General features: G+C 39.7%; 1 protein-coding gene across 2 annotated transcripts; it reads left to right on the top strand.

Annotated features, from left to right (window-relative positions):
- Positions 1-1,313: 1,313 nt before the first annotated feature.
- Gtsf1 (gametocyte specific factor 1) lies at positions 1,314-17,114 on the top strand. 2 transcript variants are annotated; one of them, XM_090356477.1, is made up of 9 exons: positions 1,314-1,414; positions 4,032-4,073; positions 7,341-7,441; positions 10,306-10,432; positions 10,834-10,917; positions 11,381-11,444; positions 13,150-13,244; positions 14,694-14,727; positions 17,005-17,114. In XM_090356477.1, the coding sequence occupies exons 2-8, from the start codon at positions 4,058-4,060 to the stop codon at positions 14,708-14,710; spliced, it is 504 nt and encodes a 167-aa protein (XP_090212603.1). In that variant the 5' UTR covers positions 1,314-1,414; positions 4,032-4,057; the 3' UTR covers positions 14,711-14,727; positions 17,005-17,114. The 2 variants fall into 2 exon arrangements, with proteins under 2 accessions (XP_090212603.1, XP_090212595.1); XM_090356469.1 differs by having other exon boundaries at positions 4,029-4,073.
- Positions 17,115-18,595: the final 1,481 nt, after the last annotated feature.

Below are 18,595 nucleotides of genomic sequence, written 5' to 3'. Positions count from 1 at the left end.
CCAGGGCCTGAGTTCAAGCCCCAGGACTGGCAAATAAAAAAAAAATAGCCTTGAGTAAAAAAGCCAGGGACAGCATCTAGGCCCTGATTTCAAGCCCCAGAACCAGCACATCCACCCACTTGCACACATACAAACAAATTATATAATAACCAATACATCATCTTCAAGGCCAATACTTTCCTTTTCTGGTTAGCCTTCAAAAGGTCCTTATTTTCCATAATTTATAGGAATTTATAAACTCTATTACTTTTTGGCATGCATAGTATTGTCATTTAACTATTAGTCCACTTTAGTAGCTATTTCCTAAGCACTTTGGGAACAATACATCTATATTAGTTTAAAATCCATATATATGAAATCTATATTAAAAATCTGTATTATTAGTGAGGGCATGGCTCAAGCACTAGAGTGCTAGCCTTAAGCACAAAGAGGCTCAAGGACAATGCCCAGGTCCTGAGTTCAAGCCCCTCAACCCCTCCCACCCCTCCCACACACACATAGACGACTCTGTTTTATTATGTATATGTTTTATTACATATATGAATGCTATTGTTACACATACATATATATTTTAGTTACATGTCTATATTATTGTTACACAATATGTATAACAAAATGACCCAATATGTGTACACATATTGTGTAACAAAATAATATATAACAAGGCTCACAGTAGATTTGTATGTCTGGTTTTCTACTTCAAATTGTAACTCTGACCCACTTGCCATCTCCAACCTAAAACTCCCTTTATTTCAACAGGCACCATCCATCATCCTACCAATCATCCTCAGACACTATTATTCCCTTTTGAATTTTGAGATTCTGTTATGCCATGCTAAACATACACAAAACTCCCACTCTTGATAATTTGTTTCTTTTGAATTTGTATTTTTTTAAATTATTGTCTCCCGTCTTAAATAATTTTTCTTCTCTCAAATTCTAAATTACATTCCTATCCAGACAACTTCCTCAAATAAGGCTCCAAGACAGCACCTTAATCCAGTCCTATCCCCTCGAAGGCCTAAGTATACACTGTCTTTCCTAAGACGGTGGATGCGAACCCCAAGAAGGAAAGCTTCACCTCCTCACCCCGCCAGAGGACCATTAGGGACAAGACAAGGGTGGGCTCAAAAAGAATGGGACGAAGGCCAAGAAGCAACGAGGATGTGAAGGCGAGCCCCAGCAGAGAAAGAGTAAGGCAAGGCTACCCCAGGTCTACCGCACTGCCTCAGCCCCACAGAGGCCATGATGAGTCACCGGAAGTGGGCCCCACCCTGGCGTGGGCGGGCCGGAAGTGAACGTTGCGCCGGAAGTGGACGTTGCGGAGGGGCCGTGGCTGGGCCAGGGCAGCTGTGGCCAGAGCGACTGTGGCGAAGGTGGCTGTGGTGACACCACTTCTTGCGTCTCGACTGAGGTAGGAAGGTCACAGGGCCCCCAACTTAGCTCCTCCAGACAATTCGGCTTTAGGGGACCTTCATCAGGAAGCACTTTCCCATTTTCTCCCCTAGCCTTAGGGCCCGGGGGCGCGGGATTTGCATGAAGCTGTTGCCGCCATTGGCCTGTGCGGCTCCATCTTCCTTAGTCCGCCCTGTTATCTATCTTGTTTCCAAACTATCTTCCCTGACTTTTCTTATTTAGTGTGAACCTGCTCTGATTTGGAGGGGTGGATTATCTGTTTGTTTAAAGGAGAATATTTACTGAGAATTCAACCCCTTATTAAGAATTTAAACAGAAAAGGGAAAAGAAATATGTGGGGGTGGAGGGGGGAAGCACCGCCTAGCAAGTGGGAGCTCTTGAGTTCAAAGGATCAGTTATTAAATAAATAAAATAAATAGTGGTGGTGGGAGGAGTTAAACAAGCAAGCCTGGTTGTGGTGGTGCAAGCCAAGCTATGCCAAGAAACGTAAGTAGGAAGGATGGCTATCCTTGGCAAAAATTCGAGACACTAACCAAAACAAGCCTAAAGAAAGAGGATGAGGGAAGGCTGCAGGCGTAGCTCACGTGATAGAGAGCACCTGCCTAATCAGAGAGAAGCCCTGAGTTTAAAAAAAAAAAAGTTGAAACAATAGGATGTGTGTGTGCACGCACTAGTCCTGGGCTTGAACTCAGGGCCTGGACACTTTCCCTCAACTTTTTTTATATTATGGCTAATAATCGAAATCGTGTATTATTATAATTTATAATGTGGCTAGCACTCACTTTAGCCACAGCTTCACTTCTGACCTTTTGGTAGTTAATTGGGAGATAGAGTTTTACAGACTCTTAACAGATTGCCTAAGGTGGCTTTGAACTGCCATCCTCCTAAATAGCTAAGATTACAGGTGTGGGCCACCAGCACCGGGCTTCATCAGTCTTTTCTAGACCTTAAAATCGAGAAATAACAATACTTGTTCTTTCTTCCAAACTTCTTACAAGTTTTGTTTTGGCAGTACGGGTGACTGAATTCAGGGCCCGCAGCCAGGCTCTACTCAGACTTCTACTAGCCTTGAGCACAAAGAGGCTCAGGGACAGTGCCCAGCTGAATTCAGAGTTCAAACCCCAGAACTGGCAAAAAAATAAAAAAAAAATTTAAAAAAGACTGGTGCTCTACCACCTGAGCTAAACCTCCACTTCTGCTTTTTTAGTCTTTAGTTGGAGATAATGCTAACTGACTTTCCTGACCAAGCCAGCTTCAAACCTCAATCCTCAGATTTTAGCCTCCTAAGTAACTAGGATTATAGGTGTAAGCCACCAATGTGCAGGGCTTCTAACAGGTTGTGATGGGTGAAATGGGCATAGGATTGTCATGGAGCCAAAGAAACAAGAGCTGTGCATACATCCATTTTTCAGAGCTTTCTATGAGAATGGCTTTATAGTAAAACATAGTATTTCTTATCATAGCTTATTTAAGCACAGTGAGGGCACAGTGATGAATAGAGGTCTCTAGTAGTAGAGGATTTAAACTTCAAAATCATTCTTTTAGTATTTCACATTTCTGTTAGATTTTCTCTTTTATAACTGTGATTACCACTAATATAAACAGTCTTGAATCCTAATGATTTACCATAAGTTTCCTTTCATTTAAGAGGAAATCTTTAAAACAGTATTTTTTTTTTTTTTTGCCAGTCCAGGGCTTGAGCTCAGGGCCTGATCACTGTCTTTGGACTTTTTCAAGGCTAGAGCTCTACCACTTGAGAGCCTCAGAACCACTTCCAGCTTTTTTTTCTATGTATGTGGTACCAAGGAATCAAACCCCGGTCTTCATACATGCTAGGCAAGCATTTTACCACTAGGCCAAACTCACGGCCCCTTAAAACAGTATCTTATTATTTCTCTGTGCAGAAACAATAGGTAAATAATGGCAGGCTATTTTAGTACCACTTAAAATAGACATCTTGCGGGCCAGGAGTTTGGCCTAGTGGTAGAGTGCTTGCCTAGCATACACTATGCTCTAGGTTTGATTCCTCGGTACCGCATACACTGAAAAAAAGTCAGAAGTGGTGCTGTGGCTGAAGTGGTGGAGCGCTGGCCTTGAGGAAAGCCCAAGGGTGGTGCTCAGGCCCTGAGTTCAAGCCCCACAGCCCACAAAAATTAAAATAGACATCTTGTCACCTGGATAGTTGATATTAGTAATCCTTTCTGATTTTACTCTTGGTAGGTCCTAGAACTAATTCCAAAACTGAATTAGGTAATGATGTTGAAATGCTTTAAAGGAATAAAAATTGTTTTTGTTTTTTTTGGCCAGTCCTGGGGCTTGAATTCAGGGTCTGAGCACTGTCCTTGGGCTTTCTCAAGACTAGAGCTCTACCACTTGACCGATAGCACCATTTCCAGCTTTTTTCTATGTATGTGGTACCAAGGAATCAAACCTAGATCTTCATGCCTGCTAGGCAAGCACTCTACCACTAGGCCAAACTCCTGACCCGCTTTTATTTTTTTTTAAAGAACATGCACTAAGGTTTTCTAAGAAGTAATTCCACTTTTTAAGGCTACTGTTGATATGGTTCATTTATGATTCACTATACTATACTTTTTTCCTTTTTTTTTCAGCAGTTGGAAACAGCTCCCAGGTTTTCAGCATGGAAAACACTTACAGTATGTACTTCTTGTTGCTCTAAGAAAATGAGTTGTTTACACACAGTTTGATGTCTGGCTAGAGTTTCAGTATGCTGTGAAGAGAAAAGATCTATATGGAATTGATGTAGAAAAATGCTCAAAATGTGAGCATGTGTGTGTGTGTGTGTATGTGTGTGTGTGTGTGTGTATTTATATATATATATATGTGTGTGTATACTAGAACTTGAACTCAGGGCCTGGGTACCCTTTGCTTTTGTGCTCAAGGCTGGCATTCCACCACTTGAGCCACAGCTCCACTCCCAGGTTTTTTATTTTTTTGCCAGTCCTGAGCTTGAGCTCAGGGCCTGAGTACTGTTCTTGGGCTTTTCTCAAGGATAGCACTCTGCCACTTGAGCCCCACTTCCAGCCTTTTTCTATGTATGTGGTACCGAGGAATCGAACCTGGGTCTTCGTGCATGCTAGGCAGGCATTCTACCACTAGGCCAAACTCCCGACCCTACTCCCAGATTTTTAAGAGTCTCATAGACATTCCTGCCAAGCTGGCTTGGAGCTGTGACTTTTAGATCTCAGCAAGGATTACAAGCATAAGCCACTGACTTGGGGCTTTGAAATAGACACTTTAAGCTTAGTAATAAAAGAAATAGCCAGGGGTGGTGGCTCACACTTGTAATCCTAGCTACTCAGGAAGCTGAGATCTGAGGATCACATCCCAAGCCAGCCTGGGCACAAAAAACTGTGAGACTCTTATCTCCAATTAACCATTAGACAACAGGAAGTGGTAGGGTGGTAGCCTTGAGCTGAAGAGGTCAGGGACAGATCCCAGGCCCAGAGTCCAAGCCCCAAAATTAACAGAGAGAGAGAGAGAGGGAGTGTGAGTAGGAGAGGGAGAGAGGGAGCAGGAGCGGGAGTGGTATGGTGGCCAATACATATAATCACAGCACTCAGAAGGCTGCAGCAGGAGGATTGCAACTAGCCTAGACTATATGCTAAGAGCCTGTCTGGAAAAAGGAAAAGACCAACAACTGAGATGTATCTCAGTGGTAGAACATTTGCCTCGCATGTGCAAGACCCTAAGTTTTGTCCCTACTACTGAAAATAGAGATAAAATAAAACTGTATTTAAAAAAACAAATTAGAGGCTGGGAGTTTGGCCTAGTGGTAGAGTGCTTGCCTAGCATGCACGAAGACGCAGGTTCGATTCCTCGGTACCACATACATAGAAAAAAGCCAGGAGTGGTGCTGAGGCTCAAGTGGTAGAGTGCTAGCCTTGAGAAAGTCCAAGGACAGTGCTCCGGCCCTGAGCCCAAGCCCAGGACCGGCAAAAAATAAATAAATAAATAAATTAGAGATGACCTAAATTGCCAAAAGACTTAAAAGTAAAGCATTATGGTAGCTCATCATAAACCCTAATATGTGCCACTATATGGGCAATATAATGTGTATGAATCATAAGGTATGTCCATTCTGTCAGCTGTTGACATGGCCTGATATTTGCCAGGGATGGAATGGATTAAATGAAGGGAAACTAACAAGAATTTCATCTAAAAATGCACCCTGGGTGTTCTGAAGCTTCAGAAATGAGAAAAGATGGCTGGTCAGGAAGCGCCTGTTTGGCATAAGCCTGCCTGTCCTTTAAGACTTTTCCTTCTTGTTCATTCCGTCCTTCAAGTCACCTCTCTGGCTCATTTGCATCACGATCATGGTTAGCAATTTATTCCATGTTTACCACTCTTCCAGTGAAACTGTCTGTTTCAATTCCACACTAGCTTCTGATTTTCATTGCACTCTCCTGGCTTATAAGCATCTTATCAAATGTGAGTTGTTTATCTTACTTTACTTTTATCCTTCAGGAATGGAAAGAGCATTTTATTAGGTTGTATATTGTTCTCAGAATGTGCTTAACTATTTAATTACCCTTCTTTAGCCAAGCTTATTAAGATTTGGGGCTCAGTTTGGATATATTTTTATAGCCTAAGAGTACTTTTTAAAAAGCATACTGTAAGTTAAGGGCTTTCTTTCCCATGAGAGGTCCATATGTCTTCAGTTATCTTAGCCTCAAAAGTTGTTTGTTTCTTTTTGTTCAGTACTGGGCTTTAAACTCAGCCTGGATGCTGTCCTTCCATTTTTGTGCTCTCATCTGGTGCTCTACCACTTGAGCCACAGTGCCATTGGAAACAGAGTCTCAGATACTTTTATGCCCTGACCTGCCTCCAGCAATAATCCTCAGATCTCAGCCTACTAAATCACTAGAATTACAGGAGTGAGCCATTAGTGAGTGACTAGGAGTTTTTTAGTTTGATTGGTTTGGTTTTGATTTTTCAGATTGTTCTTATTTCTCTGGGGGTGTAGGATGGGTATTAGTCATGGGACTTGAACTCTGGACCTGGGCACTGTCCCTATGCTCTTCAGCTCAAGGCTCCTGCCCTACTCCTGGGCCTTGGCATTGTCCCTCAGCTCTTCAGCTCAAGGTTACCACCCTATCCCTTGAGCCACAGCGCCACTTCCAGTTTTCTAGTGGTTAATTGGAGAAAAGAGTCTCGTGGTCTTTAGTGCCCAGACTGGCTTTGAACTGGCATCCTCATATCCCAGCCTCCTGAGTAGCTAGGATTACAGGCATGAGCCACCACACCTCATCTATGCTTTTGAAAATTAAACTACCAATCTAATAATATAGGTAACAATTATTTGAAAAGTAACTAGAATAATCAATATCAGTAACAAAGGAGTAAACTAAAGCTGTCTGATATGAAAAAAATCTAATATTTCTCATACTTCTATATAATATACAGTTGCATTATTGATCAACTTTGTCATGTCCTGGGATAGTACTAATATACTGGATGCTGATAAAAAGAGTTGTATCCTAAGAACTGGGTTGGATTGGAATTGGAGGATGATTTTCAAGCATGGTAGGCCACAAAGGGGTATATTGACATGTCAACAAACCACTTTAACTTTGACATAATGGTTAAGCTCTGGTTAAACTGAGAACAGAAATGACTATAAATTACCACTTTGAACAGAAGACTGATAACTCATGCCTGTAATCACAGCTACTCAGATGGCTGAGATCTGAGGACCATGGTTTAAAGCCAGCCCAGCAGAAAAGTCTGAGAAACTCTTACCCTCCAGTTTTCTGGTGGTTAACTGGAGATAAGAGTCTCACAGATTTTAATGCCTGTGCTGGCTTTCAGCTGTGATTGTCAGATCTCAGCCTCCTAAATAGCTAGGATTACAGGCATGAGCTACCAGTGTCTGACCCTATTATACTTTATTTTTCTTTCAGTCGACTCTCTAGACCCTGAAAAGCTATTACAATGCCCATATGATAAAAATCACCAGATCAGGGCCTGCAGGTTTCCTTACCATCTTATCAAGTGCAGAAAGGTAAGATATTATTTTCATAATTGGTCCTAAAATGCCCTCTTCAGTTTTGTTTTATTGAGGTTGTTTTGTGTGCCAGTCCCGAGGCTTGAACCTCAGGGCCTGGACACTGTTCCTAAGCTTCTTTTGCTCAAGGCTAGCACTCTACCACTTGAGCCACAGCTCCACTTCCAACTTTTTTGTGGTTAATTGGGAGATAAGAGTCACACTGACATTTCTGCCCAAGCTGGCTTTGAACTGCAGTCCTCAGATTTCAGCCTCCTGAGTAGCTAGAATTATTTTAAAACCAGATTTCATAGGCAACAAAAAGTTTTAGCATAATTTTTTTTTTTTTGGCCAGTCCTAGAGCTTGAACTTAGGGGCCTGAGCACTGTCCTTGGGCTTTCTCAAGATATGTGCTCTACCACTTGAGCCACAGCACCACTTCAGATTTTTTTGTATATGTGGTACCAAGGAATCCAACCCCAGTCTTCATGCGTGCTAGGCAAGTATGCTACCACGAGGCCATTCAATTAAATCTTTTATTTTTTTTCATTTTTTTATTTCAATTAATAGAAGGGTTACAGTTATATTCGCCAGATAGAAGATGCATTACTTCCCACACATTGATACCCCTTCTCATGTTTTTGTCCCCATTTCTCTCCCCTCCCACCCTCCCCTTATCTTGTTTTCCCCCTTCCCTTTCCTATTTCAAATAAACAAACATATATACAGTATACCAGATAACAAGGTAAGATACTATAACAATATGAGAATAACCAAGGGACAATAAAAACGATGAGAAATAACATAGTACATTAAGAACAACAATCACACATTATATAGCTCTTGTTTCTATATCCTGGAGGTCCTTTCATTTAGTCTCATCCTATATGGCCTTATGTATCTAGGTTTTGAGCTATTGTAATCCTCTGCTAGGCAAGTCCAAGTCAATTAAATCTTTTAATTGCTTGCTAGAATTCTTTTGGGAATCTCTGTGTTTAAAATTAATGTTTATAGAAACTAGTTTTTAATTCCTTAGACTCCATAATATTTTTGTTTTTCTTTCTCTTTAATGATAAGGTACCCTTTATAGCCAGCATCCGAGGAGTCTTATCCTCTGTAAAATAAAGGAAACTATTTTTTATTAGTAATGAAAAATCAGTCTTACTTTATAAATCTGATCTGTTTATTATCTTGGTAAGGATTAAGTGTTATACTACACTTTTGATTTTTCTGTTATTCAGAAATTTTAGGGAGATTGACAGCTAGAGTTTAGATGAAAAACTTAATCATTCCAAAAAATAATTTTCTCCAGGTTTCAACTTCTTATTAAAGCGGATCATTTTCTCTCTCTTCATTGTTTTATAGACTTAGCCTATAGTAATTAAGAGGCACTATGAGGACTGAGAATGTGGCTTACTGGTAGAGTGCCTGCTTAGCATGCATGAAGCCCTGGGCTGGATTCCTCAGTACCACATAAACAGAATAGGCTGGAAGTAACACTCTGGCTCAAGTGTTAGAGGGCTAGCCTTAAGCAAAACGAGCTCAAGGACAGTGCCCAGTTCCTGAGTTCAAACCCCAGGACTGACAAAAAAGGGGGGGGGGAACTAACTCAAGGTCAATGCCCAGGCCCTGGATTTTAAAAAAAAAAAAAAAAGGCATTTTGACAGAGTTGTTAGAATGTAAGTGTCAGATAAAGAGATAGAAATTCTGCTAGCGATTAGACTTAGAAAACAATTTTAAAGTTTAATCCAGGGCTGGGATGTAGCTCAGTGGCAACACACTTACTTAGTAAGTGCAATATCCTGGATTTGATCCTCAGATCCAACAAAGAAAAAAGACAAAAGACAAAAGTTTATTCCAAAGATTTAACATCCTTTAAAGTATTTCTCTTAATTAATATGTAGCTTAGTGGTACAGCATGTGCCTTACATGCTTGAAGTCCTAGAGTTAAGCTCTAGCATTCAAAAAAGTTTCATTTATAGTTCTAGAAACAATTTACCTTCATTGATTATTTCTCTAGCTCTTTTTAATCTGGAATCAAGGATCCCTTAAAGTTAAACCCGGACAATTTGGGCCAGCATTGTCATATAATTTCCTTCCCTAGGCTCTTAATATTTCTCAAGGATAAAAGTTGGGAAGGAGATCCCCTTCTACACATTATTTTTACTTTTGAGTTCCATTTGTGATGTATCTTTTTCGTATGAATTTCCTCATTGCTGATGTACCTGCCATTTGAGTGATATAAAACCTTTTGTTTTAAAGCAGGGAACGTGGTCAGCAAAGTAATTTCTGTTATTTAGGCTATTCCTTAGTGAAATAGCTGAAAGAAAGGTCAAACTGTACAGAGACTCATTTCAAGCATCATTACTTTAAATAATCAGCCCTATGTTAATCTGTAAAATCATTGGTTTGTCTGTTCCGCAGCTTCCTTTATAACAGCTATTTTCCAGCACTGTTATATCTCAATAGCAGAGGCACTACTGCAATGCAGACTGTTTTAGAATTACTGTTTCTTCTGAATAGCAGCTTTCAGAGATATCCAGAGAACTCTCCATTACAGGCTATGCTTCCTGAATCTTGTGAATCTGAGAAATAGAATAAGATACAATTCAAGACTGCTGTTTAGCTATTTAGCTTAAATTCTGATGCCTGTGTTGTCAGTCTCTACCATCATAACAACACGACTTTCATTTTTATGATTTTGAAGTAAGGTTTATATGACCTACATGAGTAATAACCATTCTTTCTTAATTTTCTACAATGAATTAAACACATTTTGCAAGGATTTTTAGGCGACCCATTTATAGAATAACGTCTGAGCCACTCCCTCTGGACTGTAAGAGAATGGAGAACTGACAGATCCCTTAATTTTGATTCCACAGAATCATCCTGATGTCGCAAACAAATTGGCCACTTGTCCCTTCAATGCTCGCCATCAGGTTCCTCGGGCTGAAATCAGTCATCATATCTCAAGCTGTGATGATAAGAGTTGTATTGAACAGGATGTGGGTAAGCCTAGCTGGCTAAAGTGGTTCGACCTACTCTGAAGGTTAGCCCCTTCAGATTTGCATTATGTTATAGTGTCAGCTTGATTGGTAGTTTTCACCATTTCTAAAGAACCCTGCTTTTCTCATAGCAGCAATAGCTTATCAGATTGCTTTCTCTTCTGAATACTGTGCTTCATTTTACTAGTAAATCATCTAAAAATATTTTTGTTGACATATATATGGTAAACATCTTTGTTTCTGCTTTTCTTTATAGTCTCCTGCCAGCAAAAAAGATAAAACCCCTTTGCTTGGTTTTTATACTAGCCTCTTTGTAGAGACAAAGACCCAGTAGGCTGCCTGCAGCCCTTTGTGTATAATAACCTGGCAGTGCCCCTTCACAGTCAAATTTCTATTGCCTTGCAGTCAACCAAACCAGGAACCTTAAGCAAGAGACTCTGGCAGAGAACACATGGCAGTGCCCTCCTTGTGATGAAGACTGGGATAAAGGTGAAGTAATTCTACATCCTTTTCCTCAATATGTCTAAATCTCAAGTTGTTTGCTTAAGACAGAAGGAAGATTTTCTTTTTTATGAACACACCATGTTGTTCCCACCGCCTTATTATTTTTATTGGACCCCAAAATGAGCACATTTGTATCACTGTGCAGACACATAGAACAGCTTATCCCTCTTGATTGGAAAATGCACTTCTTTACATCTGCTTTTTTCCATAAATTGTGTTGAGCCATCTGTGTTTGATTGTTACTAGGCACGTTTATTGTTATTTATGTCACTCATGTTTATATCCTTCAATTAAATTCCTGCTTCTATGTCACTTAGGCAGGGTATTTGATCAATTTGTACTTGCATCTTCAACTTAAGAGTATTGTTTCTAATCTTACAAATTCAACTAGCATGAACTGATGCCTTATCTACTAATGCCACAAATGATGTTTTGTTTCCTTTGGCAGATTTGTGGGAACAGACTAGCACTCCATTTGTCTGGGGCACAGCCAACTTCTGCGGCAACAACAGGTAAATAAAATGTCACTCACAGCACTACTCCCCAAGTCAAAGTGTCTATTACCAAGATGCAAAGCCACCGTTGTTCCTTAATGATATCCATTTGTGGAAATATAGTGTATATATTGTTTTGGTGAATTTTTTTCTTATTTATTTCTTAGTTCAGAAAAAAATCATGGGGTGTGGGGGGGGAGGGAAATGGGTACCAAGACATGTGAAAGGGTATCAATGTATGTGAATTAATGCACCTTCTATCTGGCAAATATCATGTAACCCTTTTACTAATTACAATAAAAAAATGTACTTTATCTACTATAAAAAAAAAGAAAAAAATCATGTACTTTGTACTAATCATTGGGAATACAGAATATTACCTTATAGTCTAATAAGGAAGGTAGTAGTGATAGACATTCTTGTTCTAGGGGGGTGGGGGTAACCAGGGTGCTTTTATGCTCAAGTTTAGTGTTATACTACTTGAGCCACAACTCCACTTCCATTTTGTTTGTTTCTCTGGTTAATTTGAAACCGGACAGGCTAGCTTTGAACTGCAAGTGAAAGCTGCACAGGTCAGCTTCCAGAGTAAACCGGATCATAGGCATGGGCCACCAGTGCCTAGAAACATTCCTATGGGCTTTTGTGTTCCTTGGTTTTTTTTTTGTTGTCCTTCGTGGGGCTTGAACTTAGGGCTGGATGCTGACCCTGATAAGCTATTTTTGCTCAAGGCTAGTCCTCTGCCACTTTGAGCCACAGCACCAAGTTCTGGTTTTTTGGTGGTTAAATGGAGACAGGAGTCTCACCAACTTTTCTGCCTGGGCTTACTTTGACCTACAATCCTTAGATCTCAGCCTCCTGAGTAGCTAGGATTACAAGTAGGAACCACCAATGCCCAGCATTCCTATATTTTAATTGGGTAGATTTACCTTATCTAGGTAAATTTAATTTGCTAGGTTTACCTTGCCTTGATACATTGAAAAAACTCTTAGATCATTCTTACTCTAGGTAAATAGTATCTTAAAAAAATAGAGATGTGGAAAGTTCTTTTATCTGATAGTGAGATTGGATAACCCAGTATATCTATTGGTTATGAAAGAAAATCCCTCTCTTCTTCCCACTAATTTTTTGTATCTATTTTAAGCTACTAAGATGTCTCATTATCGTCAACATTCAAACCTTAGAAGAATGAATTTTAAACCCAAGTGAGACTGTTTCTGGATTTGAACATGAGGGAATAAATAAGATGCTAGACTTCATTTTCCTTATTTAGAATGCATATAGATTTTTTCTTAGTTTCTGAAGCCAGTTAATTTTAAGTGTACTATTTTATGTGTAACAGAATAGAAAAACTTTTAAAAAGGTATTCCACTAGTTACAACTTTCATTTTGCCTCGATTCTAAGAAATTTTCTGTCTTTGATTAAGTTGAATGCATCTTACGTTTATTGCGTTGATGAGCCTGTGATACTATTGAACAGTAGATGGCATAAAAAGATAGAATGAAAATAGAGCCATCTTAATTTCTGTACAGAACCAAAAACTTTTCAGAGAAATAGTAATCATTCTAATTGTAAGAATGTTTTGATAGAAATGTGTTTACATTTCAGATGAATGTAGGTTGTTTTTTTCAACCTAATTACAGTGCAGCATTTTTATTATCTTGTGTGTGTCCACTAAAGAATGCATATATGCTGATATAGTGAAATTTCTCTCTTTTTTTGTAGTCCAGCAAGCAACATAGTTATGGAACATAAGAGTAACCTGGCTTCTGGCATGAGAGTTCCCAAGTCTTTACCATATGTTCTGCCATGGAAAAACAGTAAGTAAAATGGAGGCAGAAAGCTTTTACTTGCTTCATTGTGACAAAAACATTTGGTTCAGATTATTCAGATGTGTTTGGTCAGAACACATTCTTGTACTACTTTGCATGACCCTGAGAATAAAAGCCTCTACAGGTATCCTAAGTATCTCATTTACTTTACCCCATCCTACCCTGGTTAGAAACAAGAAAATAGAAAAAAAAATTGGAGACAGGTTAAAACAGCTGTTGATTTATTTTTATTTTTATTTTTTGTCGGTCTTGGGGCTTTGACTCAATGCCTGGGCACTGTCCCTGAGCTCTTTCACTCAAGGCTACCCATTGAGCCACAGCGCCACTTCCGGTTTCCTAATGCTTAATTGGAGATAAGCATCTCACAGACTTTAGTGACCAGGCTGGCTTTGAACCAAGATCCTCAGATCTCAGCCACCTGAGTAGCTAGGATTACAGGTGTGAGCCACCATGCTCAGCCAGCTATTGATTTTGGCTAAGAGAAAATCATCCCTGATTGTCAAAGCATAATATCAGTAACAAATTGTAATAAAGGACCTAAAAGAATATTAGAAAAAGAAATTTTTTTATTGTAATTAGTAAAAGGGTTACATGATATTTGCCAGATAGAAGGTGCATTAATTCACATACATTGATACCCTTTCACATGTTAGAAAAAGAAATTTTTAAGAACCAGTATAAGGAATGTGTTGGCCGAGCGCAGTGACTCATACCATGTAATCCTAGCTACTCAGGAGGCTGAGATCTGAGGATCAAGGTTCAAAGCCAGTCCAGGCACAAAAGGACCTTAGGCTTTTATCTCCAGTTAACCCCTAGAGAAGGGAAGTGAGGCTTGGCTCAAGGGTAGGTTGGTAGCCTTGGGCTAAAGAGCTTGGGGACAACATCCAGGCCCAGGGTAGTGTGCTAGCCTTGAGATGAACAGCTCTGGGACAGCTGAGCTCAGCCCAGGCTAAATTCAAGCCCTATGACCCACAAAAAAAAAAAAAAAAAAGAAGAAGAAAGAAATGTCCCTAGACATCTGAGGCCATGTTGGGTAAATAGGTACTAAACTTCTACATTTGGAATAACCCAACTGTTAACTTTTATTTAATATAAACTCCTCTTTTATATTACTCCAAAATTCACATTCTCTGATTTTAATCTTTACCAGTTTTTGAGTGGGTAATGGACTAATGTTCTTGAGTGGGTAGAGAATTCCCTTTAAAATAACTCCCTTTGAGTACTGACTTCCCAAAGAAATGAAGTCACCAAATTATGTGCCAAAAGGCTTGATGAGTGGACTATTTTCTCTTAATTGCAATGTAATTACTAATTTTGAATTTTTCTACTATTATTTAGTATATCTCAGGAAAAAGTCATTTATGTTTAGTAAACGTTGAGGATGAAGTGAATTTTGCTTGACATGGTGTATTTATTTTGAAATATTTCTACTTGTAGATGGGAATGCACAGTAACTGAACATCTTTCTTAAGTAAGTGTTTCCATTTTATTTCACTATCTCTTCAGCTAGTAGCAAGATTAAACTGGGCATAAATCAGTTTAGGTCCAATTTTCTTTCAGATTACGGTACCCAAATTAAAAAAGGATTGTTGTGTTTTCTCGGTACATAGCCTCAGTATATACTTATGGCTTTCTACACTAATAGGCATTTACTAGTTAAATTAGAATTCTGTTAACATGCTAAGTTGGTTTTTTTTTTTTATCAAAGTTGTATTCATTCTGCATCTATCATGCCTCTTGTAATGGACTGAGATTAATCAGACAGCTGTGCTTCACTGCTCTTCAGTTCTTTTCCTTTGCCATATAGTTTTAATCTTCATCAAAAACACACTTTTCTTAATGGGCATTTACAAGTTCTGAGTCTCTAAAGCATCTTTCACTATGTGGACGTTTGATTTAGGATCTTACTTTCCACAGGTAAAATCTTTCCTTGAGGTTTCCCTGTGTGTCCTGTCAAGCTCAGATCCTTGAATGCTGCCCCCAGCCAAACTGCTCTTGGCAAAGGGAGCATTATAAAGGCTAGGAATGGGATTATATACCAACTTTCATGCAAATAGTAGGCCTTCAAGCAAATATTTATTGAATGAATGAATAATAGCCTGTTGCTTCAGGTCTCACACTGTGTACAGTGAAGCAGATGAATCTGTTAGCATATTTATCAGTTACTTTTAGATACCTGCCACTTTTATTGGTAGGTCTGACTTAAAACTGTGGAATACTTCTGTTAGCCAGAAAATGAGATTTGACCCCAGAAGAGGGAGAGATACAACAATACTGGGGGCTGTCCTTTAAAAGGCATACACTGAGCTTGGCACCACTGGCTCATGCCTTTAATCTTAGCTACTCAGGAGGCTAAAGATCTGAGGATCTGGTTCAAAGCCAGCCCAGACATAAAAGTCCCAAAGAGACTCTTATCTCCAATAAACTACTAAGAAAAATGATGGAAGTGGCAGGCACTGTGGCTCCAGTGGTAGAGTGCTAACCGTGAGTTGAAGAGTTTAGGGACAGCACCCAGGTACAGCAAAAATAAAAATAAGGGTTCAAGTTTTGTTTTGGGGGATTTGGGGGTTTTGGTGGGGGGAGAGGGTGCCCATCATGGGGCTGAAACTCAGAGCTTGGTCAAGGCTAGTGCTCTACCACTGAGCCACAGTTCTACTTCCATATGTGTACAGCATATTATTTTCATATGAGAATAATTCATTTAATATGTAATGAACCATTTGTGTTTTTATCACCTCCACTCTTTTTTTATAGTCCTAGGGCTTGAACTCAGGGCCTGGGCACTGTTCTTGGACACTTTTCGCTCAAAGCCAGCACACTGCCACTTGTTACACTTGTCTGTGTATGTGGTACTGGGGAATCAAACCCAGGGCTTCATGCATGGTAGGCGAGCATGCTACCACTAGGCCATGCTCCCCACCTCAACTCTACTTTTTACTAGATAAGTCCCTCAGAAACTAGTAATACTATATTAATACTTATTCCCTAAGGTAAATTATAACTGCTCAAAAAATATTGCTGAGTTAATAAGCAGAGTAAATGAAAGGAGAAAAACATCCACATAAGTTAATCAGAATTAGTCCAGAGTTGTCCTAAGTAGTTTCCTGTAGAGGCAGCTCTGATGTTCTCTTCACGTGTGACATAACAAGTATACATTGATGTCTCTGTTGAATTATTTTTTTGACAGTCTTGGGGCTTGAACTCGGGGCCTAGGTACTGTCCCTGAGCTGCTCTTGCTCTACTACTTGAGCCACAGCATCACTTCTGACTTTTTCTATTTATGTGGCACTGAGTAATCACACCCATGGCTTCATTCACACAAGGCAAGCACTCTTCCACTAAGCCATATTCCAAGTCCTGTGGAATGATTACAATTCATTTGAAGTTTCTGTGTACACAGCAGTACCAAGGAAGTAAGGGATTTACTGGAGTTACAGTTGAGTGAACTATTATCAGATGTACATGGTGCTTTTTATCATTGAAAAGAAGAAATCAGGTACAACCAGCTTATACCTGTAACATTAGCTACTCAGGAAGCTGAGAGCAGAGAATCTGAGAATCATAATTCTAGGCTATTCCAGGCATCAAAAACAAAAAGCTAGAAGTGAAATTGTGGCTCAAATGGTAGAATACCAGGCTTGAGCAAAAAGCCAAGCAAGAGTATGAGACCATGAGCTCAAGTCCAGTATTGCTATTTAATTAGTTAATTAAATGGAATTAAAAACTTGTCTTTCTCATTTTCTTGCAGATGCCATCCAGATCCTAGAAGAGTCTTACTCCTGACTCCTCCTACCCAAGTATTCTTCATTTTGTGGTCCTTATCTAATAAAAGAACAGCAAACGCTTTTGACTTTCAAACTGACAGTTACCTTTTTTTCCTCTTGACTTTTAACTCCTTAACTTTCAGTGCCAGAACTCTCATATACCATTGAGATAAAATTTGATTGTTTAATACCTTTAGCCCCAGAATAAAAAAGAGTCACATCCTATTCTATTCAATGACAATAATATTTGAAGTTGCCTTAAAGGATCCAGCTAAAGTTGGCAAAAAGTTTAGATTGTTGTGTTCTCTGATACACATGGGCCAAATACTTTTAATTTTTTTTCATTATTGTTGTTGAATTTTGTGTTTGGAGGAACATAATCATGTTCCTCATGATTATCTTGCCTTATAAATTCTGGGATTAGAAACAATGCTAATAGACCTGGGCCCATGCATTTATACATTTCTAGAAATCAACTTTTTCTAATCAGTATATCAGTGCATCCACAGTCTCAGAAATGTTGATTCTATATAGTGAAATACCTTTTTATGAGAATTGAGGAGGGGAGACAGGTTCAGACCATATGGCTCAGACTAGCCTTGAATTTGGCACTTGCTGGAACTAGAGCAACCTTTGTTTCTTGGGATTTTGTGTTTGTTTTTTATTGGCAGGGGAGGTTGTTGCCAGTCCTGGGGCTTGAACTCAGGGTCTAGGCGCAGTCCCTGAGCTTTTTTTGCTCAAGTCTAGCACTCTACTACAGTTCCACTTCCAGCTTTTTGATGGTTAATTGAAGATTTTTTTAAAAATCTCATGTACTTTCCTGCCTGGGCTGGCTTCAAACTGCAATCCTCCAGCATCCTGAATGACTAAGAATACAGGCATAAGCCCCCAACACTCAGCTAGAACAATCATTCTTATTTAGAGCCTTCAGAACATCTTGCTGCCTGAATAGTTGAGATCATTTGTTTTTATTTGCTTTTAACTGCTTCTTGGAGTATATTTTCTGTTTCATACAAGGACTAGTAATGGAATTAGGACACTTGAGGCAGCTGGTAGGGAGAGGGCTCTCCTGACTTCCTGTTGTTGTGTTGCTTGCTGCAGCCTATCTCTTGTACCGAATGGACCCATAGGCAAGGTTTCAGCCTAGCACCTAGGAAGGCTTGGTGGTTCTACTATATCAAGACAGTAGCCCAGTTTTGGCCTGGCTAGGCTGGCTGCTCAGTTGTTACTTCATGGGTTCCAAGCCAGGCCACTCTTGACTGTGCTGCAGGAAGCCTGGATGGTTTCACTGCATGCTTGGGACTGTAACATTATGGTGGCTATGAATGAAAGAGTGGATTTCCCAAAGAAGTTTATCTACCAGTGACCAGGTGGCATTGGGTAGACTCAAGTGGTGGGAGATGACTGACTATCCTGGGTACTCTTCAGGACCTATAGCTGTGTGAAGAGCCCAGTTGGCCAAGTAAGGAGAGGCTGATCAGCAATGAGGGCTTTACAGGCTGCACAGGGCAGTGCTGGGATCAGGTGAAAGCCACCCAAGCCTACTGGAAACCACCCACTACTATCTATATCAGT

Source organism: Megascapheus bottae, chromosome 2 (genome assembly GCF_031878675.1).
Source record: "Megascapheus bottae isolate mThoBot1 chromosome 2, mThoBot2.hap1, whole genome shotgun sequence".
NCBI lineage: Eukaryota > Metazoa > Chordata > Mammalia > Rodentia > Geomyidae > Megascapheus > Megascapheus bottae.
The sequence above is the reverse complement of the archived record's forward strand: the minus strand, read 5'-3'. Positions and strand labels throughout refer to the sequence as shown.

What these genes read in the sequence shown, in the direction of transcription:
- Gtsf1 (XM_090356477.1), top strand. An exon ending in ATCTTATCAAGTGCAGAAAG is followed by an intron (nt 7,442 to 10,305) that starts GTAAGATATTAT and finishes TTGATTCCACAG; the next exon opens with AATCATCCTGATGTCGCAAA. An exon ending in TTGTATTGAACAGGATGTGG is followed by an intron (nt 10,433 to 10,833) that starts GTAAGCCTAGCT and finishes ATTGCCTTGCAG; the next exon opens with TCAACCAAACCAGGAACCTT.